The following is a 25,540-nucleotide window of genomic DNA, read 5'->3' as shown; positions in this document are numbered from 1 at the left end:
CCCGGTTTCTGTGTCCTTTGCCTCTTACAGTTCTTACAGGCACTTTTCTTAAGAGGACCTGTCCTCTTAAGCCACAACTCTTCTTTCACAAGGAGTGCTGAGAGTCAGAAATCTTGGGAGTGTATGTCTCCCAAGGGTTGCCCCTTTCCAATGCTTGGGTGGGAGTTTGAAAGCAAAATTCCCTTGCTTTGAAGTAAATCTTATACTCCAGAGATCCACAAGTTATCAGGCTGAGACCCAGACTTTTGCTCACAGTTGAATCTTTGTTTGTCTCTTCCCCTTTCCTACTCTGCTTCTCTCTTACTTCCTGAACTGAATTCTCATTTCAGGATCTGTTTCTTGAATACCTGATGTAAGATGTAAATTTGTCCATCTGCTTTCTGGTCCCCTATTCTTCTTGTTCCACCCTATTGCTTCTTCCTTGTCTAAGTTACAACTACACTCTCTGGAACTTGCCTTCCTGTCAGTTTCTTCCCCTCTGCCTATGAACTTGTAGAGTACCCCCTCACTCCTATACTAAAGAAAACTTCCTCTATACTCTACTGTCTTCTCAACATTTTTGTTTTTCCTACTTTCCCTTCATTGCCCAAGTTTCTGTCACTGGAGACTAAATATGCTAGCTCTACTTTCTAATTATCTGTCACTTACTCGTTCTTTATATTTGGCTTCTGTCTTTAGCAATTTCTGGAAATTGATAAAAATTAATAATATCATCTCCATCATCGATTGCACATTCTGTTCTCTGCTTTAATCCCTCCTAAATTCTTTACCGCTGGCACACTGTTCTTGCTGGAGTGGTCTTCCCTTGACTTTCATGATACAGTAATTTTCTGAGGACTTGAAATGGTTATTTTTCCCTCTTTTGCCTTATTGCTGGCTTTCTTTTCCACTCTTTTAATCACTTCATCCCCTAACAATAAACATTCTCTCTCTCTCTCTCTCTCTCTCTCTCTTTTTATTTTTTTTGTCTTTAGACTTCTGTTTTTTTCTGTACTCTTTCTTGGGTAATTTCATCCATCACCATGGTTTATTGCGGAGTCTAAACTGTTGAAATAAAACAAAGTAACTTTATATTTATGCAACTCCTGATTCCATTTATGCTCTACTGAAAATCTCTTCTCCAGAATATGCTATCTCAGGAAGAATCCAGGACTTCCAAGACTATTTTAGTTAAAAGAACAAAATAATATTGTTAAGATTTTTTTTCTGGTACAAAAGATGGGATCTTTCTGAATCCAATCTTTTATTTCATATGTATTTTAAAGTTTTCTTCCCTCTCACCAACTTTGATTGGACTCCTGCTGGGCTGAAGACTTGCAGTGAGAAAGTGACTTATTTTTTTCTTTTCTTTCCATTTGCTTCTCTTTTCTCTTTCTTTTAGTCTCCCCTTTACATATTTGCCTCCAGCTTTCTCAATTACTTGGCTTGAGGGTGCAGAAAAAAACCTCTCCCCCATAACAATCTGTCTCAGATGGTAACTATTTCTAAGAATTCCCCAGTTCAAAGAATGCTACAACTTCAATAAACTCATCCCACTTCTGATCATTGCTTATGTGACTTGTTTGGGATCAGGGAGAAGGCTTAGGACAGAGGGTCTAGGACTATTTTAGATTCCACTTGGTAAACTGGAAAAAAATGTCTTCATGGTAATTCCCTTAATATGTGGGGAATTCTGTTGCCGATTTTACGGCCCCAATTTATCCCAGCTGCATCATGGCTCTTCCCTATGTAGCTATACTCTTGCCAAAGGCCTTTGCTTTGCCACTACCAATTCTTTGATTATTCTATTTCTTCATATAATATAATCTCAGCCCATCTCAGAAACCTCTCTCCTTGGGATGCCTGGGTGGCTCAGTCGGTAGAGTGACCGACTTTGGCTCAGGTCACGATCTCACAGCTTGTGGGTTCGAGCCCCGCATCGGGCTCTGTGCTGACAGCTCAGAGCCTGGAGCCTGCTTCTGACTCTGTGTCTCCCTCTCTCTCTGCCCCTAACCCACTTGCATTCTTTCTCTGTCTCTCTCAAAAGTAAATAAACATTAAAAAAAAAATTAAAAAAAAAAGAAGCCTCTCTCCTTCAAGTCATCTACTACCCTCACTTGGATTACTTACTCTCATTATACGTGATCTCTTTTTTCTTAAAATTCAGTGTAACTTTAAAATGGTCTCATGGAAGTTATGTCAACATGAGATTTATATACAGTATTTAGGCTTGAGTCACATTGATCCAGTCTTTTCATGCCTGAAAATGACTCTCACTTTACAATATGAGACTATTATTGTAACCGAAATTATGTATTTGTTTAGAATGTAAGTTTAAACAGAAAACTCAGTTGTGAACAGAAGCAGCCTCTTAATTATACTATCATACTTCACGGCACCCACCAGCGTCTTTCACATAGTAAGCAACCCTATTTTGTCACAATGTACTGAATTGAAGGCTGAAGATGTGATGGAGATGCACTGACATGACCTTGCACACAGCGTGTGCTGCACTCAGTAAATGTGTGTGTGTGTGTGTGTGTGTGTGTGTGTGTGTGTGTGTGTGTTTAATAAACTGACAGAAAGTAGAGTATATGTGGGTTCCTTTGTGTGATGATCTCAATCACCCTAGAGAGAAGTAGGTATATTTATATGCTAAGATGGCTATGGAGATATAAAAATATACTTAAGGAAAAGAAGACCTAGAATAACAACTTGAGGGCATATACTAGGTTTCAAGTAGCAGATTGGCAAGTAGCAGCAGCAAGAGGGCTGCTAAACTGAACTGCATGAATATATAATAGGCCAGGCACAAGGAACTCGCTATCATACAAATGAAGTGTTGGGCTTATTACAAATACAAAGGGAAGAAATTCTTTATTAGAAACCAACTCATTTCCTATGTATCTATGGGATTTCATAACACTCAAATTATATTTTTTTCTTGCCATTAGAATAATTATTCGCAATATAGCAAATGATCAAGTTTTCTCCATAGAGGCTATAATGATTCATTGTTTGATTATAAATTAGAACTTAAAAATATATTTTTAAAATACTTTAATAGAGTACATTTTTATTTTCAAGTTTATGAGGGTGCTGTGGACACGATCAATTGAGTCACGTTGTCTTATTCTTGGAATTAAACAAGATCACACCCTCCCTTCCTACTCTTAATATGCAATGGCCTTTGTCCATGGGCACGTGGTGGTAGGCAACAGACTCAACAGCAGAAGTCAGATCCAGCTCAAAATTATTTTGTAAGCCTCCTTTCCTAATATTTTTCCAGCATTTTCTCATTATTGTTTACTCTTTCACTTATAGTTCTAACCTTTAAATTTTCAATACAATTTTATCCTGAAACTGTTAGAACTGCTTTTTTATATGTTTGATATTTTTGGTTATTAATTTCTGTAATGCCTACCACTATAAATGTATATGTGTAACATGTAGCACACACAAATGCATATCCATACAATGTAGCATAATTTCTGGAGATTAGAAAAACCTAACTCCCACATATCAGCTTGATAACAGAATAGTATTTAAAATAGGTGACTCAGTTTCCTTATCTGTTCAGTGGAGGAAATAATAACACTCTAGGTTTGTTGTCAGCTTTTAATAGATGTGACATCTATTTACATTCCAGAAGGAGAATTCAGCCACTACATGAAGAACAGACTGTAGGAGTACAAGGGAATAAGATGGTAAACCACGATCGAGAAATGTTGGCGAAGGTGACAATGGCTCAGGTTATAGTGTGACAATGGAAATTATGAGAAGTATATAAAATATGAATGCATTTAGAAGCCAAAGGCAATAGAATTCCTGGTATATTGGATACAGGGCATATGAGAGAGACACCAAAGATCATACCAAGTGTTTTGACCTAAGCAACTAAAATAATAGAATTGGCATTAACTAATGTAGAACTCACAATTGTAGAGAAAGAGTCAGTTTAGTTTTGAGCCTGTTAAGGATAAGATTTCTGGTCGATCATCTTTTAGTTAGTAAACCCTTATAAATTTAAAAGCTTAAAACAATAACAATTTAATTACTTCTGCATTTGCAACTTGATCAGAGCTCAGCAGGAATAACTCACCCCTTATTCACACTGACGGGTGGTGACACCAAGGCTGAGGTGACCTAAGAGCTAGGGACTGGGATCATTTAGGTTCACTCACTCAACATGTCCAGCAGTTGGTGCTGGCTGTCAGCTCGGACCTTAGCTAGAGTTATTGGTGGGAACTACACTGGCCTCTCCAAGGGGTTGCTTGGCTTGCTCACAGCAGAGTGGCTGGCCTCTAAGAGCTTCCCAAGAGAATTATGTGGAAGTTTTATCTTCTTTTATGATGTAGCCTCAGATTTTACAACGTATCACTTCCATAATAGTCATAGGCCCACCCAAATTCCAGCATATGGAAAAGATGTTCCCCTTTTCTGTTTGCAAGAGTCAATGTCACATTTTAAGAGGAGCATGTGGAATGCCAGATATTATTGTAATCATCTTGGAAAATAAAATCGGCCACAGCCCTCTAATTGAAAATGTTGAATAAGCAATATATAAAAACATAAAAATCTAGAGTTTAGAGTGAGGTATGGCTATAAACATTTTAAAATCTTTAACATTTAGGGGGGATGAGACCACCACAGAAGAGAAAAACGCCAAAGACTGAGATGTGGGGAACTCCAGCATTAAGGTGTCAAAGAGCAAAAGAACTAACAAAGGAGAGCGTGTTGGAATGACTACCAAATAGAACAATCAAGAGAACTGGTTTCCTACTTCCCCATATTGTCTCTGGAAATCCACCTCTCCTTGAGATCTGCCCTAGTATTAGAAACTGAGTTTGTTTAGATACGCAGTATATCCTGTTTGGTCTGGGAACTTATGCCAGCTCAGTTTATGAAATATAACTTGTCTAAATATGTCAAAATAATCTCTTCCCTTTGGGTATTGACTGGTCTAAGGATGGGCATGTAACCCATTTCTGGTTAAGGGAAAACAAAGGAACTGACATGAAAACTTTTCCCAAATAAAACCAGAAGATCTAGCAAGGAAAAGGTGTTTTATCTTTTCTCCCTCCTCCTTAAGTCTAAACATACTCCCTGAAGATTTATCAAGCATGTTATAATGCGGGACGATAACATCAAGTATAAGACAAAATATAACCTAGTGAAGATGGCAACTGAAAAAGGTAGAAAGAGAAATCCCTATAGACTTTCACTCTAACGTTTTGCATTCAAGAGCAATTCTTGACCAATGCAGCTTTTTCAATTTATATATATATAATCTTTGCTTGAAGTGTGACAAACTGTTGGTGTTATTTCCCTCTCTTATATTAACCTTCTTTGTTTTTTTTTATCATACTAATGCCATGACTTATTTTTATAGCATCTGTCAAGAAAATAAAGCAAATGATGATATTGGAAAAACTACATATAACCTATAACAAATAAAAGCTTTTAGACTTTCATGAGAGTTGAACTGATATTTTACATATATAGACTCCATTCTAAATCAGTGTTTAGATAACGCTGTGTATCTAATACACCATAGTCCACTTTTTCACCCTTCCAAAAGTAAGAGGAGTTGTATTAACTTAAAAATATCCACTCTTTAAAAACAAAGAAACAAAAAACCCCTAAGTCAAATCATACTAGCAGTGAAAGGAACACTGTGGTGTGAAGTTATATAGTTTTATAATAGGACTACTTCTATATTATTGCTTAAGAGAAAAGCAGTTATCAGTCAGCAACTTATTCTTTACCAGCCAGTATACTAAGCCCTGGGGATAGAGAAATAAAGCAAACACACATGACTATTCTCCTCATAGCACAGTAAAGAATAGAGACATTACCCAGTCCAGTGAAAAAATAGAGCTACTAAGCAAATAAATATAAGCAAATAAGCAAATATTAATGCGCAGAATTTACAAAAAATGAAAGTACTAGGTACTTTGGTGTCACAGAACAGAATGATCTGATCTATTTACAAAGCCAGGGAAAAACAAATAAAATTTAGCAAAGTAGGAAAGAAAACATTGCCAATAAAGTAAAGAGATTATTCAAAGACTAGGAGTAGAAGAGAATAGGAAATATGTGAACATATTTTTAAAACTATGAAGTCCAGGGGCGCCTGGGTGGCGCAGTCGGTTAAGCGTCCGACTTCAGCCAGGTCACGATCTCGCGGTCCGTGAGTTCGAGCCCCGCGTCGGGCTCTGGGCTGATGACTCGGAGCCTGGAGCCTGTTTCCGATTCTGTGTCTCCCTCTCTCTGCCCCTCCCCCGTTCATGCTCTGTCTCTCTCTGTCCCAAAAATAAATAAAAAAAAAAAAAAAAAAACAAAAAAAAAACTATGAAGTCCAGAGATTGACTGTGATACCAAAGAGGCAGTAGCAGGAGTTTGCGACTGAATATTTACATAAGACCTGATGAAGAAGGATCACAACAGAAATTATGGACTTTTCACAAAAGTCAATGGGAATCCCTTGAAAGGATTTATGCAAGCTTTATATTAAAAGAAAAAAAAAGCAAAAAGAAAAAAAATGTCACTCTGCCTTTAATGTTAGGAGATCAATTGTGAAGTCACTGCAGTGGTATATGTGTAAGACAAGCACAGATTTAATTAGAGTGGAAGTAGCAAAGATGGAAAGTGGTAGATTGATAATGTTTAGAAAAAAAATATTAACAGAATTTGATGGCAGATTGAATTCACTTCCATTTTAGATATGCACAATTTGAGTGCCTATGAAACAACCAAATGGAAAAACAGAGATGTCAAAAAGGCAGGTAGACATATTTATCTGGAACTCCAGGGGAAAAAAAAAATACAATGTTTGGAATGAACATGTTGCATGGTAATCACAGACTTGTAAATGGAAACCGAAGCTTTAGAATATTGAGGAATGAAGTTGGCTATCATTCATTCAGCAAATAATTGAGTACCTGTTTTGTAAACAGTCATAGGGCAGAACTTTAAATTGAGAATCTAGAAATATATTAGTATACTTACTTGGATTTACACATACATTAAAGAAATGAATAATAAATATGACCCCCATCAAATATGTACTAAAATATACACCACAGAGTGAAAATAAACTTTTTCTTGTGGTTAGGTAAGATACTGAGTTTTGTTTCCAACATTATAACTAAAAATAAATATTAATATGGACATATGGATTTTTTAAATGAAACTTACAAAAACTCACTTAAAACTCAAGATACACATAAAGCTTAAAATTACCCTTTCTCTGGGTGCACAGCTATAGATCTTGGTTGATCCAGGCCTTGGGAAATAATTACATAACGGAACGAACCATTGAGTCTTGCAACTTCAATTAAGTTGAAACCATGGTCTGTCCAATATATGTTACCTAGGAGAAATACAGATGTGTTTATAATATAGTTGTGAAAAAGAAAATGATTTATTAGTTATGGCTAAAATTAACTTTCTGAGCATTCACATAACTATCAAGAAATCATTTACTTCCTATATTTATTTTTATGTGTGCATTTCCTAAGCAGAAAGCTGTAAATGAACGAATATGCAAATACTTTCTAATCTCACACATCTGTAGTTTAAAACATATAATGAAACATTTATGTGTTACAAATAAGTTGAAACTTCTCACCTAAAGAAGGGATCTATTTTAACTTTCTACTGACTGCAGGCAAAAGAGAACTTCTGACACTTTTGTTTATCTGCCTCACAGTTCTCAGGAGATTTGGGCAAAGTTACTACTACACAATCTACTTCTGCATAAAAACACTTGTCCAAAGGCTCAAAAGCATTAGAAAGAATGAAGCCAAGAGCAAAAGAGACTATTTATCCCTGTGGCTAGAAGTACAAAAAAAAAAATTGTTATGAGTTGGAAACAGAATTTTTATGAAGGAGATTGAGACCCTAACAAAATAGGTGTGAAATGAAAACAGAAAAAGCCATGGATTATACCAGCAATCCAGTCAATAGCTATCCCCTCCACTCTTCCCAAGCCATTGGTAATGATATCTTCTTTCCAAGTCTGATCTCTTTTAGCTCGGCTAATTTTATTGAAGCCCATGTCTGTCCAGTAGATGGTATCATTTTCTATGGATAAGACAGAAAGAAAAAAAACAAAAACAAAAAACATACACATACACTATAAAAGGTATCGATATATTGATATATGTATTAGGATCACATTGCATTAGTGTTTTGGGTGTGCTACGTGTATAAATAGTTTTCAGGACAATTTATTAAAACAAATAGTAATAAATATATTAAAACAACATGAAAGGACCTAGTCAAATGCATTTTTAAAGTACTTTTGAAATATATATGGAAATGACCTATCACATCCTTTATTATTTTTTCTTCATTTTCCTACTCATTTTAACTCAATAAATACTTATCCCACATTATTTTGCAATCTTGATATCAAACCATGCTATTTTGGACCACAGTTTTTGTCTTCACACCCATACCTGTGTCTGAGTCCTCTAAATATAAAAAAGAATACTATTGGAGACAATCAACAAAGTCTCAAAGTAGAGAGAGAATGGAAAAGAAACATAAGGGCATTTCAACTGCATCAAGAGTGTTTTAAGTATAAGGTCATTCAAAATGCATAAAGCCTTAAAAATGCCCTAGCATCCAATTATTCCTTCTGAGGAGCTAGTTTCCCAAATGTCAACTGCAAACCCCTTACATTATTTTTCAAACTCTCATTGGACAAATGGGCTTAAGCATACTTGAAAAATGGCTCTATCCTATCATAGAGTCTTTAAATAACAGTGCTTTTTGAATATTTGAATGAAAAATGTGTCTAAAGATTATAAATGAAATATATTATATGTGCATGCATATGCATAAAGGGTAGCAATTATAGACCAATGATTTTAAATATAGCCACCAGAAAGACACTGGGGACAAATCATTAAATAATAAATTTGCCACCAACTAAGTAAGTTTTCGTGTTGTGACCTACGTGGCCATTTGAAGAACAAATCCTTTAAGACCAATATAATTTCCCTCTGGCACAGTGACAGACTATGGAAATAAAGAAAAAGCAATTAGTATAATAAAGCTATTTATCAGTAAGTTTTGAGATTTCATTTCTATTAAAATACAGTCTAAACTCTTCGCCTAATTGAAAAAAGATTCCAAACCCCCCTTGTTCTCAAGAATGGTTAAGTCAAATATGTAATTGTTTGAAGCAGAGCAGGTAACATTTTCAAATATATATCTGGAAAGCAAAAATTTGTTTGATTTTTCCAATTTTGTAAAAGTATTACTTAACATGATTTCATTTTGAAAGAGTGAATCAATCGACAACAATAAGCATTATTTTTGCATGAACACTAAGCATTATACCTAATCGAGATCTCTTCCACAAATGTTAGACCCACATATCTAACTGCCCACTTTGTATCTCCACTTGTAGCTAGACAAAGAAATCCTGGTATACAAAGGACAAATTCTGGATTTCTACTGGAAACACCCTTGTCTTATAATCTTCCACAAAGCAACTCCACATGTCACAACAGTATGATAGATGGCATCTCCATCCTTTGTTTCTTGGGCTAAAATCTCATATTATCCTTGATTACTTTTTCTCAAACTTCACATCTAATCCATCACCCCAATATTCTCATGTTCAATCTATTACCAATTAGTTTTGCCCTTTTTATTCTTCTTTCAAATCATATCCATCATCCAACCACCTCTCATACACTCCACTGCTTATAATGTAATGCAAACTATTATTAACTCTTGCCTAAAGTACAGTTGACTCTTGAACAACTTGAGTTTCAACTGTGTGGGTCTACTTACATGTGGATTTCTTTCAATAAATACATTGAACAATATTGATATAGGCACTGACACAAAATTTATCTTGTAAACAGATGATATAAACTCACAGAATCAATAAATTCAGTACTTTCTGTACTGTAAATATATTTCTCTTACATTTTTCTTAATAACCTTTTCTTTTTCTAGCCTCCTTTATTGTAAGAATATAGTATATAATACATTGAACATACATACGAAATATGTGTTAAAAGTATGTGCTAATTATTTATGTTTTTGGTAAGGTTTCTAGTCAACATTAGGCTATTAGTAGTTAAGTTCTGAGGGAGTCAAAAGTTATATGCAGATTTTCAACTGTGCAGGGGTCAACCCCATTATTGTCCAAGGTCAACTGTATTGCAAATAGCTTCCTAACTTATTGCCCTGCTTCACTTTTGCCTCAGTACTCCCCTTTCCTCCCCAGTCCTTTCTCTACTTAGGGGCCATTGTTACCCTTTGAAAAGGTAAACAAGATCATTTCTCTCCCTTCCACTCAAACTCTCTAATCATTTGCCATCTCATCCAAGGTAAAATTAAATTTCCCTCCCATGACTTTCATCATCTACACACACCCTTCAACCCTCTCTCACCTGACATCCTTCCACTCTCCCCCTCGCTCATCATCTCTGGTAACACAGATCTTCCTCTTCCTAACATAAACCAAATACTATCAGTCTAAGATTCTTTATATTACTCTTTTTGTTTGGAAGCACTTTCCTCAGATATCTGCACAGCCCTGTCTTAGCTTAGCCCTTCTTACTGAAAATTTCCCTGACTACTCTATAAAACATTATTTTCTGGGCATATTCTACGCCCCTTACCAAACCTATTTTTGTCCTTAGCATTTATTACTGTCAAACGCATTATATATTGGTTTGTTTCTTTAGTGTCTGTCTTATCTCACAGAAATGTAATCTTTGTGAGGGTTGGGGCTTTATTTTGTTTACTGCTTTATCCCTAGCACTTAGAGTAGTACCTGACACATATAGTAAGCCCAAAGTAAATGTCTGGCAAACAAATGAATGAATGTGATAAGCTATACAAAGACTGTCTGGAAGGGGATACAAGGAAGACATAGCGATTACCAGAAGAAACTTTATATGCTCAATAAGGAGAAGGTATGCACATGAAAAAATTGACTAACAATTCACAATAGTGTAGCATGAGCAGCATATACATAGAACAGGTAAGAAATTTTGCAAGATCCATTCACAACAATCTTCACAAGTATTAGGAAAAAAATACCCTATTCTGCATAGGAATCTTACCTTTTTCTTAATTTTTTTTAATGTTTATTTATTTTTGACAGACAGAGAGAGACAGATCAAGAGCAGGGGACGGGCAGAGAGAGAGGGAGACACAGAATCCAAAGCAGGCTCTAAGCTTTCAGCACAGAGCCCAACTTGGGGCTCAAACCCACAAAATGTGAGATCATGACCTGAGCCAAAGTCAGATGCTTACCAACTGAGCCACCCAGGTGCTCCTGAACCTTACTTTTGTATTACTCTCTAATAGCTCTGCCAGGCCTGCAAAATCCTACTCCATTTAACCAGGAAACACTCTTTCTCACATATACCACTACATCCTGCATATACTTTTATGGTCATATTGAGCTGAAATTGGGGCTTGACATTTCTTCTTAGAAACATACTGTGAGGGGCGCCTGGGTGGCGCAGTCGGTTAAGCGTCTGACTTCAGCCAGGTCACGATCTCGCGGTCTGTGAGTTCGAGCCCCGCGTCAGGCTCTGGGCTGATGGCTCGGAGCCTGGAGCCTGTTTCTGATTCTGTGTCTCCCTCTCTCTCTGCCCCTCCCCGTTCATGCTCTGTCTCTCTCTGTCCCAAAAATAAATAAAAAACGTTGAAAAAAAAATTAAAAAAAAAAAAAAAAAGAAACATACTGTGAGATAATTCATAGGTAGGGGTTGCAACTGACCCAACTTTTACCAATGTAGTCACAATGTGCAGTAGACACTTCATAAATATTCACTTTGTGAATAGTAGATTAATTTGTAATGCTGAGGCTGTCTCTGAATGGTCAAGTCCACTTGATCAAAGCAGGGAGAAGCTGAGAAGTTTCCCTGTATTATTTCTATCAGGTATATTTGGGAGATCAGTGAGCAAATCAATCATGTGGTGATACAGTAAAGAGGATCAAAAGGACAGACGAATTAAATCAATCATTCATATCCAATCCCTTATCAATTCTTCCACATACATACTGCATTCCTACACACCCTAAATTAAGTAAGTTCACTAATATATAAGAATATATTTTCAAGGGGTGCCTAAGTGGCTCAGTTGGTTAGGTGTGCAACTTCGGCTCAGGTCACGATCTCCTGGTTTGTGGGTTTGAGCCCTGCATGGGGCTGTGTGCTGACAGCTCAGAGCCTGGAGCCTGCTTTGGATTCTGTGTCTCCCTCTCTCTCTGCCCCTCACCTGCTCATTCTCTCTGTCTCTGTCTCTCTGTCTCTCTGTCTCTGTCTCTCTCTCTCAAGAATAAACATTAAACAAAAAATTTAAAAAAATATATTTTCAAATATCTGTAAATATCTGCAAAGTAAACATAAATTATGTCAAGAATGTTTTAATTAGGAATAAAATCAGACTGAAAGATGATAAAATTTAACAAAACACTATAAAGACACAAAAAAGAAATACATATAAATATAGAAAGGGAAGAAAAGATTCTCATAACTGCCCTGACCCTTATTCCAAAATAAGATTTTTTTTAACTTTAATTATACTTATTCAACAGATACCTAAAAAATATTTGGTACATGCTAGATAATATTGTAGACTTAGGAGTGTGGTGGGGAATATGATGGACAGCCTTTGTAATCATGGAATGCACTTCTGGAGTTGAATTAAAAATAAATTATCTTAAGACACATGATAATTGGTAATGTATAAAATAATTACAAAATTGGAAAATTGAACTTGTAATTTAAGGTAATAACGATTATAATTAGCTCCCCACAGATACAATAAGACACATAGGACACTTAGTAACTATTTTCAAGGATTACATAGAGAGAGATCAGAGGCCAGCTATTGTGCATTGTAACTACAGTCAGAATTAGAAGAAAATCCACTTAAGGTCAGGAATGCAACTGGTGCAGCCACTTTGGAAAATAGTATGGAGGTTCCTCAAAAAATTAAAAATAGGACTACCCTACAACCCAGCAACTGCACTACTAGGTATTTATCCAAGGGACACAGGTGTGCGGTTTCACAGGGGCACACGCACTGCAATGTTTATAGCAGCGCTATCTACAAGAGCCAAAGTATGGAAAGAGCCCAAATGTCCATTGACAGATGAATGGATAAAGAAGATGCAATATACATATACAATGGAGTATTATTCTGCAATCAAAAAGAATGAAATGTTGCCATTTGCAACTACGTGGATGGAACTAGAGGATATTATGCTAAGCGAAATTAGTCAGAAAAATACAAATATCATATGACTTCACTCATATGAGGAATTTAAGATACAAACCAGATGAATATAAGGGAAGGGAAACAAAAATAATATGAAAACAAACACGGGGAGAAAACATAAGAGACTCTTAAATACAGAGAACAAACTGAGGGTTGCTGGAGAGGCTGTGGGAGGGGTGATAGGCTAAATGGGTAAGGGGCATTAAGGAAGACACTTGTTGGGATGAGCCCTGGGTGTTATACATATCATTACTCGAATCACTGGAATCTACTCCTGAAATAATTATCCTACTATATGCTAACTTGGATATAAATTAAAAAATAAATTTAAAAAAGCCACAAACGATATTTGTCTATAAAACAAGGAAGAGGCCTACTGACAAGGAGAAAAGTTAAACTTTTTGAGTTAAGCTGAAGAGCTAACCATCTACAGAAATAGATTGTGCATGGTCCTGTCTGAAAATAGGAAACAAGAAACACATGTCTCTTAAAATCCTTTTGCCCTTAGCTGTCTGTATTTTAGGATTAATTAACAAACACTTATTGATAATCTATTGTAAATACACTAGCCTTCATGTTATCTCAGGCTGCTGAGTCCTTCCTAGAGAATTCAAAGTCCTGTTTCCCCGTGTAAATTTATATACTATTTCAGAAAACACAATACCCACACACACACACACAAACAGATAAAATATAACGTATAAGGTTACCCTCCTTCTCTCTCCTAACGAAATAATTACCAGCACAGTAGGAAGATAGCAGACTACAGTGTAGGGAGTTTAGGGTTGGGTTCTTAGCATTTATCATTGTTCTCCTATTAACTGTGAGACTTTCACGATGTTAGTCTCTCCTGGCCTGTTTCCTCATATATGAATACAATATAGAAATAGAAAGAGAGAGATATACAGATATAAGTAAAAGAAGGTAAAATTTAGATAAACTTTAGGGTTTCTTTCAACTGTGATGTTTTACTGTTAAGATTTAATTTTTCAGTTGCACTTAAGGGAATACAGTATCTCAAAGTTCTGTCCAATCTGAACTGCTTTATAGATCTTCCTTTTTACTCTGTAATTTTTTCGTTTCTCATTTTAACTGGCTCCATGTCTGGAGCTAAAAAGAATAAAGCATATGGTTTTTCCAAGAATGTGCTACTAAAGGGTATTAAGCCACATTTAATTTTTCAACCACAGACCTTTACATTTATGCTATTAAATGCTACCTTGTTCCATTTGATCAGGGATCCTGCCAGTTGACATTTTTAAAAACTCATGTTATCCAATGACTCCTTTTTGTGATACCCACAAATTTGATCAGTAGGTTTTCTACATCTTTATTCAAGGCAATAATAAATACATTGAACTGGACCAAAAATATACTTTTGGCATACCACTTTCTACAGTAATTGTGGAGCTCCACCATCCCTTTACATCTGGCTGATTCAACCAGGAAGAACGCCTAGTTCAGAAGAAGAGGCAAGAAATCCTCAAGATTCTCTGCTTTCCAGGAACTGGCCCAACATGCTGATCTACTTTGGTTGACAGTGCTTACTTTGGGAGATATGGGGCAAATGGCTTCAAGTAAGGAATGACTTTAGAATGTGTTATTAAAAAGTAAAGGCAAGCTTATTATTTTAGCTTCTTCCTCAATGGCTATTTTTCCCCCCCTTGCACTAGTGTTGAGTAGGTCTGATAGGTAAAAATTCCGGTGAAGCCAGTCAAGAGACTGACTTTTGGATGGATCTTTATAAATATTGTAATATATTTGTAAAAGATTTATATTTAGGGTGTTTATCACACATCACCAGACTTCAGTCTTTTGTTTTGTAGGGAATTCTGAAAGGTAAAGTAAATATAACAAATACAATCACAACTTCGCTAGAAGTAATTACATCCAACCTCAATTCTGAGAACACCAAAAGACTGTGAACATTACTGGCTCCTATTATAATTGTTTTATTATTTTGCAAATAAGAGCAAGTGCTATGGGGATTAGGCAAAAAATGTGAAGATGGAAAGAGTTTGAGAATTGTTAATACTGGATTAAAAGGAGCTGTAAAGAAAATGAAAGAGAAATAGGTGAAGGAAGGAAGAAAGGAAGGGAGGAAGCGAGGATGGAAGGAATCACACATCTATTTTATCATTGGCAGAGCCATGTGATTTAACAGAGAATATTAGGCATAGGAGAACAGTAAGATAAACTGAGGCATTCTAAAAATAAACTTTTAAATATTGTAATTGGTGCTTGAAGGAGACATTCTTCTATTACCTTTTATCAATATATTGCTGATATATTAAAATGATTAACTATCACACTATGTAAAAAATGTGACTATATTTTGGATCTAGAACCTAGTATGAGAAAGACTACTGGATGGCAAAAAAAAAAATTGTCATAGTGACGATGTAAAAATTAGAAGTTACCTCACAATTTATTTTTTAAAATATTACTATAAATTTCCTTTTGCCTTAAAAAAAAACTCTAGCATAAACAAATCCTTCTCAAATGATCTGAGTTTGGTCATTAGATCTGGTGATAAGGATAGATTCTAGTACCTAGTTTCTAAGGTAATAATTTAGTGAATGAGGGCATGGAAGCCCAGAATCTGGTTGACCTCTAGGAGACTTACTTTTCCCAGGTTTGTAAACTAAGAAAATTATATAAATTATAGAATTTATATATATTTATAAAACAAGATAAATTTTACAGGAAACAATCTTTAGTAATAGGTTCTGCTAGTAGCTTCGTAGAGCTTACATAGAACGTGTTAAAAAGGTCAAGTTAGCTACACAACACAAAGAATTACTTAAGGACAGCTCCAAATTGTGAGTACTAAAATTCACAAATGTGTTTAGCTGCTTTGTTGAATTTCTTTGTTTTCATCTTGTTGGACCCATTATACTCTATCCCACACTTTAAAAGCAAAGACATTAGGGGCACCTGGGTGGCTCAGTTGGTTAAGTGGTTAAGTGGCTCAAGTCATTATCTCACAGTTCATGGTTTGAGCCCTACCGAGGCTGGAGTCTGTTTTGGAATCTGTGTCTCCCTTTCTCTCTCCCCTGCCCATGCTCTGTCTCTCACTGTCTCTCAAAAATAAGTAAACATTAAAAAAATTTAAAACAAAGACATTAATGCTCAGTTCCAAAAACATATGATAACTTACTGGAAGTTCTATATAAAGTATGTCCTAGGTTCTTTTTTTTTTTTTTTTTCGATTTACTTTGAGAAAGAGAGGCAGAGAAGGGAAGGGGTGAAAGAGAGAGAAGGGAAGGAAGGAGCCGAGCAAGAAGGATAATCTCACAAACCATGAGATCCTGACCTAAGCCAAAATCAAGAGTTGGACCCTTAACCAACTGAGCCACCCAGGCACCCCACTGTGCCCTGGTTTCTTGATAAACTTCAGGCTTAGGTTCTAGAGTGTTATATCTATGGTTATTCAACTATTGTCAATTAGAGTACTCTTTATTACTTTATAGGGAAAGCTGTTAGGATTTTATTTATGTATTTTTAGCTTGTGTTGTTATATACAATACAATATTAGCTGTAAGGAGTCACTATTAAATTCGTGGTGCTGATGTTTATCCAGAACCTGCACTTTAACATTGATTATTGGGATCAGAAAGAACAATATCCCTCACCCTGCCAACCCTCCAACCACCAGCTTTTACTTGGACTTTAATTATTTACTATCGCTTCCAGATGAGCTGGTTGCACACACCTTTCCCCTTTTGAGGTCAGAAATATATGCCTTCTCCATGGTTTTTATTGTCATTTATCAGCAGTGGCCCTAACAGGCAGGCTGAGAAATTTGACTGTTATTCCATTTACAAAGGCTTCCATGCAATTCATTAAATTCTAACTTAGTTAAGATAATGATTTCCAAACTTATTTTCATTCTAAAACTTTGACACTTATGACTGTTACCTCTAATCTAAACCCTATCTTTTGTTCTTTCAAAAATCACCTTGTAATTTTTGGAAATAAGAGACTTTCTCATATCACCCCTACATTTTCCAGTCATCATACATCTCAATGCAATTATTTTGTTCCTGTTCTATGTAATTTCAATCCAGACACTGGATTCAGAACTTTGCCGAATCCATTTTTTAAAATCCCACCCACACATGAAATACAAATACAATAGAATTAATCGAAGCATGTGATAGGGAAATATATTATAACAACATAAAAACTTCAAACTGAAAATCAGATACTTTATTCTAAAAAGTGCTCTGGCCATACCCACCAGAGGTGATTTTCCAGTGGCAGCTTCACATCGCATGCTAGCCTCAGCTCCTCTCCTCCATCTCATCTCAGTGTCTCATTTCCTCCCCTTTCAGATTACCCTGTCTCCAAAAAGAAACCCTCTATGACTACTGTCCCCAACCTCAGAAACAGGTTTGCCTTTACACAGGTAAACCTGTGTCAAATGACTGCCCATTAGTATTGCCTCAAGAAGCTCAAAACAAAACAAAGAAAACAAACAAACAAACAACAACAACAACAAAACCCACTAAAGATACAGGCACACCTCAGAGATTTTAGATTGTTTAGTCTGGGGTAGTGCGCTGGTTGAGAATTACTAGTTAACTCATCAAAAGTAAGGATAAGAAGAAAAAACACTTATTATTTAACAGGGCTCAAGATCTTGTGAGGGACACTGCTATTGTCAAGTGCTACCTAATCCCCATTACAATCTCACTGCTGTTAATGGCTCATTCCTAAAGGGAACTGAAAAGAGAAAAGAGGGAGAGAAGAGCTTGGCACCTTCTCCAGAATATCACATTGGGTTTTTTTTTTTTTTTCTGCAGTTGGAGGAGGACTTTAACTTGGGGATATATATATATATATATACATATATATATATATATATATATACACACACACACACACATATAATATATATGTATATATAATGCATGTGTATATATATATACACACACATTGTATATATAATGTATATATATATGTATTTTTAAATCTGTTCAGTTAGTTCTAATGAGACAAGAAAACTGAAAGGACCCCATAAAGTAAGCCGTTCTTTTTTTTTTTTTTTCCTTTACTCTGGCTTCGACTCTAGCTGTGTAGCTGTTTGTGGCTTACAACTGCGTCCCACTCCACATGTGCCTTGTAATGAAAAGAACATAAGTCCTATGTGTTTGGGACAAAGAGATAATGATATCTTTGGAGTCTTTCAGCACAATAGATAACATCTAAGGACTGAATGGGTGGGTTGTCATGTTCTCCAAGAACTTTGACTCCAAACACCTTGATACCAAGACCCTTGGGCTTCAGGGAATGAATGACTTATGAAGGACACCAGGACCTGGTCTTTATTCTGACCAGTTCCTGGATGCCTGATTGCCAATTAAAAACTCCAGATCCCAAACAAAGAGGAGACTCCCTCCTTTCCTTTCTGAGTCTCCTGGACAGTTTGCTCTATGTCTTCAATAAACTGTGCTTTCACCTCCTACTGGCTAATGCTTGATTTCCATCTTGGCTGGTCCTGCTTGAGCCCCCTTTGGGTCCTTGGATCCTGACCAACTACATCATTGATATGTCACTGGCCCCAGATTTGTTAGAAATCACTATTCTTCAATCTTTGCCTGAATCAAGCTAAATCACAAGGCAGGTCAAGATTACTTTGATGAGAGGGGCGCCTGGGTGGCTCAGTTGGTTAAGCGGCCGACTTTGGCTCAGGTCATGATCTCGCGGTCTGTGAGTTCCAGCCCCGCGTCAGACTCTTTGCTGACCGCTCAGACCCTGAATCCTGTTTCAGATTCTGTGTCTCCTTCTCTCTGACCCTCCCCTGTTCATGCTCTGTCTCTCTCTGTCTCAAAAATAAACAAACGTTAAAAAAAAATAAAAAAAAAAAAAGATTACTTTGATGAGGGAGCATAAGGCAGGCTAAGGGGCAAAGCACAATCTAGCACACACCTCCCTGCCCCCAAGGTGGGATAGGTATAATATTCCTTGGATACTGCAGGCTACCCCAAAACAGGAAAGGACCAATGGGGGAAAAAAAAAAAAAGGTTAAACTGAAACTGACTAAGAACCTCCACCAAAAAGGCAATCCCATGAAGAGCCTATAGTCCAGGAACTCCCTACTGTCTTAATGGTAATGCTTTGCTAGAGGGAAAAACAGCCTTAGATTATTGACAGCTAGGCCTCCAGTAACCTTGAGTGATTAGCATATGAAAATCCCTTTAGAAACACCCTCTCTCCCAATTCCATAAAACGGTTACCCCCTACATTTTCAGTGCAATTCTTTCAGCCAAGGGGTCCTGTCCCTATGCTTTAATAAAATCATCTTTTTGCACCAAAGACACCTTCAAGAATTCTTTCATGGCTGTCAGCTCCAGACCCCATGAATGCTCACCATCACCCCAAAACTATCAACTTTGAGTGTAGATCCTTCTCCATTCTCAGTAAGCTGGCTTTTATTGAACTATGTCCTCTACCAAAGGTATGTATCTATTCTTCCCTTTATATTTTTTCTTTTAGATCATATAGACATTGTGAGCCCTGAAATTGATCACATTCTTATGTTTGTACTAGTTACTATAAATATGAACTTCCAGCAAAAATAGAGAATTTTACAGCATGCAGTTTATCTCTAGTTTCATGTTATTTTTCCCTAATTTTTCTCTTAGCACTCATTCCCTCACATCTTAATTGTTTATCTTAATGCCATTCCTATATTTTTGAAAGTACATATAATAATTTTTAGAATAAGAGGAGCTATATATATTTTAACTTATCAGACCATACATTATACATATGTGACATCAGAGTTGGGTATACACACTGTACAGAATGGCTAAGAAGACCAAGAAAAATCCAAGACAATGTAAGAAAAATGTTAAAATGGTAGTTTTTACATTTTTGTTTCTTATTTTTTTTATAATTTCTATTTTAGTGTATATTTTATAACGTATTAGATCATAATATTTAGTGCAGTAATAACACACTCCTCACAAGTTAATAATTTTTTAATAAAATAATAAATAAAAACCATGGATTTTCAGTGAAATCTCTTCTTGTGTAACCAGTAGTTTATATGATAAATAAGAAAGGTTTGCTACTGCCACTGTGGCTGCTACTTTCCAATAGCGCCCTGTGCCATGCTCTGTGCCATCATGGCGCACCAGTTGAAACCACTGGAGCAGACTATGAGTGTTATGGAAATTGAGAGGAAGGCAAGGTCAGTCAAGGGCATCAGGAAAACTTCAGGCAAGAAGTGAGGCTTTCACTGACCCTTGAAGAGAGGGTAGCATTTGGATTAGCATTTGGAGAAATGTACAATATAGTTTACACAAACCTAGTTGAGATAAAGAACCAATTTAATTAATGTGGTCATCTTCATAATCATAGGAAGGATGACAAGCATTTCAAGAAGATTGGAGAACAAAAACTGTGATGACAGCCCTTTGTGAAGCCATCAGATACCTATGTACAAATATGAAGTTTTACTTCGTATTCTTTTCCAACTTTGAAAGCATTTCTTTAAACATTTTGCAGGTTAATAAGGACCCAAGTTCTCAATATTTCATATTAAAAGGATTCAATAATAAAGTGCTAATGAATTACATTTGTTTCTTTCATTTTGAGAAAGGCAAATCGATACAAACGCTAATGGGCAATTTTCTTACAGCAACAAATCACTAAAGAACTCCATCCTTGTGAGTAAATAAAATAAAATCTGCAGACTTCAAAGGTTTTAGATATCTTAATCCCCTTAAGGTACAATGTTATGAAACCTTAGATAATGTACATTCTCTTTTAAATTGCTCTTTTATCAAATAAGAAATACATGCCCGTCTAGCTTTTGTGTCCTGAATAGAATTTGCATTAAACATACTTATTATAAAAGCAATTCCATTTTCAGGTTTTGAACTGTTTCCTCTCAGGGTAACAAAAAGAATCTTTCACATTTTCTTAAGCATTCACTGTTTTTTCTCTTCAAAGCAATTGCACCGTGCTGTTTTCACATGCATTAAGTTAGTTTTCATAGCCCTTGTGTTCCTAATTTTGTCTTTCAGGTAGCATATAAGAACAAAATGTGCTGTCACAGTCTCTTCCTCTTCAGATTAGAAGAGGACCAATAGCAGCTCCAAGGAGAAATTGTTTTAATTTATTCTTTTTCAGATTTTCAAAGCTAAGCTATAAAATTGAGACAGCATGTTGAATAGATATGTCTTCAGGGGACACCTACTCAGACATTTCTTCAGGAAACCATCAACCCATTTCAGAAAACAATGCTATGTAATTTCACTTTTATTTTTTAAATAGGGAAAGACAAAAATCTTGTTCCTTAAGTGCTTGGTTTTTATATTATGCCTCAAATTAGTAAACCAGACAAAGATGGAGTGTATATGTGAAAAACAGAGGCTTTCTAAGCAAATATATACATTTTTTTCATCTTCACTCCTGGTGAAAAAAAATATCTTACTTAAGAAGTTTACTGAACCTGGGTGCTTGGGTGGCTTGGTTGGTTAAGCGCCCGACTTCGGCTCAGGTCATGATCTCAAGGTTGGTGGGTTCGAGCCCTGCATCAGACTCTGTGCTGACAGCTCAGACCCTGAAGCCTGCTTTGGATTCTATGTCTCCCTCTCTCTCTGCCCCTCCCCCACTCATGCTCCATCTCTATCTCTCAAAAATGAATAAATATTTTTTAAAAATTAAAAAAGTTTAATGAAGAGAGAAATGTAACATAATAACTAAAGGCTTGGATACTGCGTTCTGACTTCCTAAACTGAAAAGCTCAGTGGATCTATGACATGGGTAAATTACTTCATCTTTCTGGTCAGTGTCCCAGTATATAAATAGGTAATAGAGATGTTGTGAGGATTAAATAAATCCAATCTTGGTTAAAGCACTTAACATCTAGTACATAATATAATAAATTATCAACTATCAAAATTTAAAAACACAAAGTATGTAATAAAATAAAAAAAACTATACAAATTTGGTATCAATTTGGTAATTTTATATGCTTTTAATTTTTTTTAGCATTTATTTATTTTTGACAGACAGAGACAGAGCACTAGTGGGGTAGGGGGCAGAGAGAGAGAGAGAGACCCAGAATCCGAAGCAGGCTTCAGGGTCTGAGCTGTAAGCACAGAGACCGAAGTGGGGCTCAAACTCACGAACAATGAGATCAAGACCCTTAGGCCACTGAGCCACTCAGGTACCCCTAAATTTTCAAATAAGAGAACATGGTTAGACAATTTTGAAATTTTATGTTATGCCTGATTTGTATAACAATGCTACCCAGGCACCCAATGCTTTTGAAATTTTAATAAGGTTTTAGTTTAACATCCTATCATCTTTTATAAATTTAAAATTTTAATTTTACCAATATTAAATGAAATAGAAAATGCCTTGAAAATAATCAGACATTGCTATATATTTCCAGTCACCATATGAATTTTTATATTAAAATTTAACATTGATTTGGATGCACAGTAGCATTTCATATTTTCAGAAAGGCAAAGTTAACTTTACTATGAAAAGTTACACAGAAAATTTGGTGTAAGAATTGAAATTGTCAGCATTTATTGTACTTAAGGGTAGGCCAAAAATTCAGGATAGGAAGAAGTCGTTATTAACACCATTAAGGAATCAATAAAATTTGTCCTAAATGGGCATTTTAAATGCCTATGCATATCATTTAAATCATATGTGACAAATAAATATGAGAATCTTATCATACCAATTACTTTCTAGTTTGACTTCACTATTGAATCATACCTAACATGATAATAAACAGTCTATAAATGTGCACTGCTTGGACTTTCAGAAACAATGATTCTTTTTATAAACAAATTCCTGTTAAAAACAGAAAAAAAAATATAAATCAATACTTTTTGTTGAGAATTGTATGTATTATAGAGGATGCAAAAATGACCAAGAAGCCTCCTTCAATCGTTCCAGAGATTCAATCACCCTCGTGTAAGTACTTGGTAGTCACATACATTACTTAACATTCCATAGTGAATCAAAATTGCTTCTCAACCTACACTGGGAGAACATTAGAGAATACTCTATATTCTCCTAGTTAGCTCCACAGAAGCCAGTGTAAAACTTTGGGCTGTATAGATATAAAAGCTCAATGAATGAATGATCAAGTACAACTGCCTCATTCTTACCATCTGAATGTTCAAATTCAGCATGGCAGATCAACTCATTCTAGCTACCCTCAATCTCCTCCTTTACCTTTTATTCTATCAGTTGATGAGAGGAACAATATTCCCCACCCAAACTAAAAACTTGAGAGGTATCCTTGATTCTTTCTGTATCTATTTACCTTATCCCCACATTTAATCAATTACCAAGTTCTGCATGTTTTAATGCTTCTTTAAAAAAAAAAAAGTTCACTTATTTATTTATAAGCGACAGTGTGAGTGGGGGAGGGGCAGAGAGAGAGGGAAAGAGAGAGAATTCCAAGAAGGCTCCCTGTTGCCAGTGCAGAGCCCCATGGGGTGGGGGGTGGGGGGAGGACAGGGGGCTTGAACTCACAAAACTGGGAGATCATGACCTGAATCAAAACCAAGAGTTGGATGCTTAACGAACTGAGACACTTAGGGGCCTTTTTCTTTTTGTAATCTGCATATCGCACTACAGTTTTATTTAGGTCCTCACCATATTTCTTCTGAATTATTTCAATAGCCTCCTAAATGGTCTCCAGTCCTATAATTGTATTCTCCTTAAACCCATTCTCACAACTAACAGGGTAATTTAGCTAAAATGCAAACCAGATCTTATCACTGTTCCTATTGCTAGGTTTCTCATGACCCCAGGATAAACATCATATTCCTTAATAAGTCATATAAGGCCACCTATGATCAAAAACAGTGGCCTCCAAACATTTTTTTAGAGTATAACAATTTGAGTATCCACCCTTTATATATTTTTTCTTCCATTATACATGTACACACACATGAATCATGCACAATGTAAATTTGTTAGAGAAACAAGTAAACATAAACACTTCTAATATTTCCTCCTATCTAACTTATTTAGTTACAGGGTGTGCACCTTGCTTCCCTCTTAGAAAGATTCAGCCCATAATACATCTTTGGTTTTGTCTAGTACACCTTCCTGCCTCAGGCTTGACTCTAGCTGAATCAGCCCTCGCTCACTGTACACACACCCATCATATTATTTCTCACTCTATGCCTTTTCTCATGTCATTTTTTCTACACCTCTTTACCCAGGAATCCATTATTCAGACATTAAGACTCATGTCTTCCTCCTCCAGGAAGCCTTCTTGACTATCCCAGTCTAGGTCATTTACCCAGGAATCCATTATTCAGACATTAAGACTCATGTCTTCCTCCTCCAGGAAGCCTTCTTGACTATCCCAGTCTAGGTCACAACCCTGCTTGCTGCTCTCATAGTAACCTGTGCTTATCTCCAATACCTGTACTTAAAACAGAATACTGCACAGCTCACTTTTTATGCATCATCGTTTCCAGTAGACTGAAACTGGTTTTTGTTCATCTTGAATCCAGTGTCTTTCTACAGCTTTCCGTAAAGAATAATTGAATAAATGTTCTCATCCAATTAACAATAGTATAAATAGAATCAAGTAAATGGTTTAGTTAACTTGATTTTTCAGTTTAGTTAACTTGATTTTTAAAAAAAACAGAAATTTATTCTTTCACATTTCTGAAAGCCAGGAGTCTGAAGTCAGTATCACTGGGCTGACAGCAAGGTATGTGCAGAGCCATGTTTCCTTCAGAAGCTTTAAGGGAGAATCTGTTCTTTGCCTCTTCCAGCTTCTGGGGCTGCTGGCATTCCTTTGCTAGTGACTATATCACCCTAATGTCTGCCTCCATGGTCACATCACCTTCTCTTCTTTATCAAATCTCCCTCTTCCTCTCCCCTATAAGAATAGTGTGATTATATTTAGGGCCTACCTCGACAACCCAGGATACTCTTCCCACCTCAAGATTTTTAATGCAGTCCCAACTTCAAAGAGCTTATAATTCAAAGTAACATTTACAGGTTCAGGAATCATGACCTAATTTTTAGGGGGGGAATGTTCTGTCTCTTACACTGGGGCTACCAGATATTTTCAAAATAGACTGACTTATCATTTCTCTCCTTAGCCACATGTGTTGCCGTATAAGCCTGGCAAAGATAAGAGTGTTGGAGAGAGGAGGTGTGTAGGATTTTATGCACCACCCACTAATGACATTAAGATCCCCTCATGTCTCCAGGCATGTCCTGGTATCTGAATGGCCAGCTGGACCTCTGGCATCTTTCAGGAGATGTTTCAGCAATC

The 25,540-nt window shown here is 36.2% G+C and overlaps 1 protein-coding gene across 4 annotated transcripts in view; it reads right to left on the bottom strand.

Annotated features, from left to right (window-relative positions):
- LRP1B (LDL receptor related protein 1B) overlaps positions 1-25,540 on the bottom strand; it is a 1,890,044-nt gene that overhangs the window by 471,793 nt on the left and 1,392,711 nt on the right. For all 4 annotated transcript variants that reach the window (XM_058715412.1, XM_058715410.1, XM_058715409.1 and 1 more), the window contains exons 36-37: positions 7,933-8,067; positions 7,225-7,354 (exon numbers count right to left, since the gene is read on the bottom strand). In XM_058715412.1, the coding sequence (XP_058571395.1) occupies positions 7,225-7,354; positions 7,933-8,067 (265 nt within the window). The remainder of the gene's footprint in view (positions 1-7,224; positions 7,355-7,932; positions 8,068-25,540) is intronic.

The sequence above is a fragment of the Neofelis nebulosa genome, chromosome 2 (assembly GCF_028018385.1).
Source record: "Neofelis nebulosa isolate mNeoNeb1 chromosome 2, mNeoNeb1.pri, whole genome shotgun sequence".
Taxonomy (NCBI): Eukaryota; Metazoa; Chordata; class Mammalia; order Carnivora; family Felidae; genus Neofelis; species Neofelis nebulosa.
The sequence above is the reverse complement of the archived record's forward strand: the minus strand, read 5'-3'. Positions and strand labels throughout refer to the sequence as shown.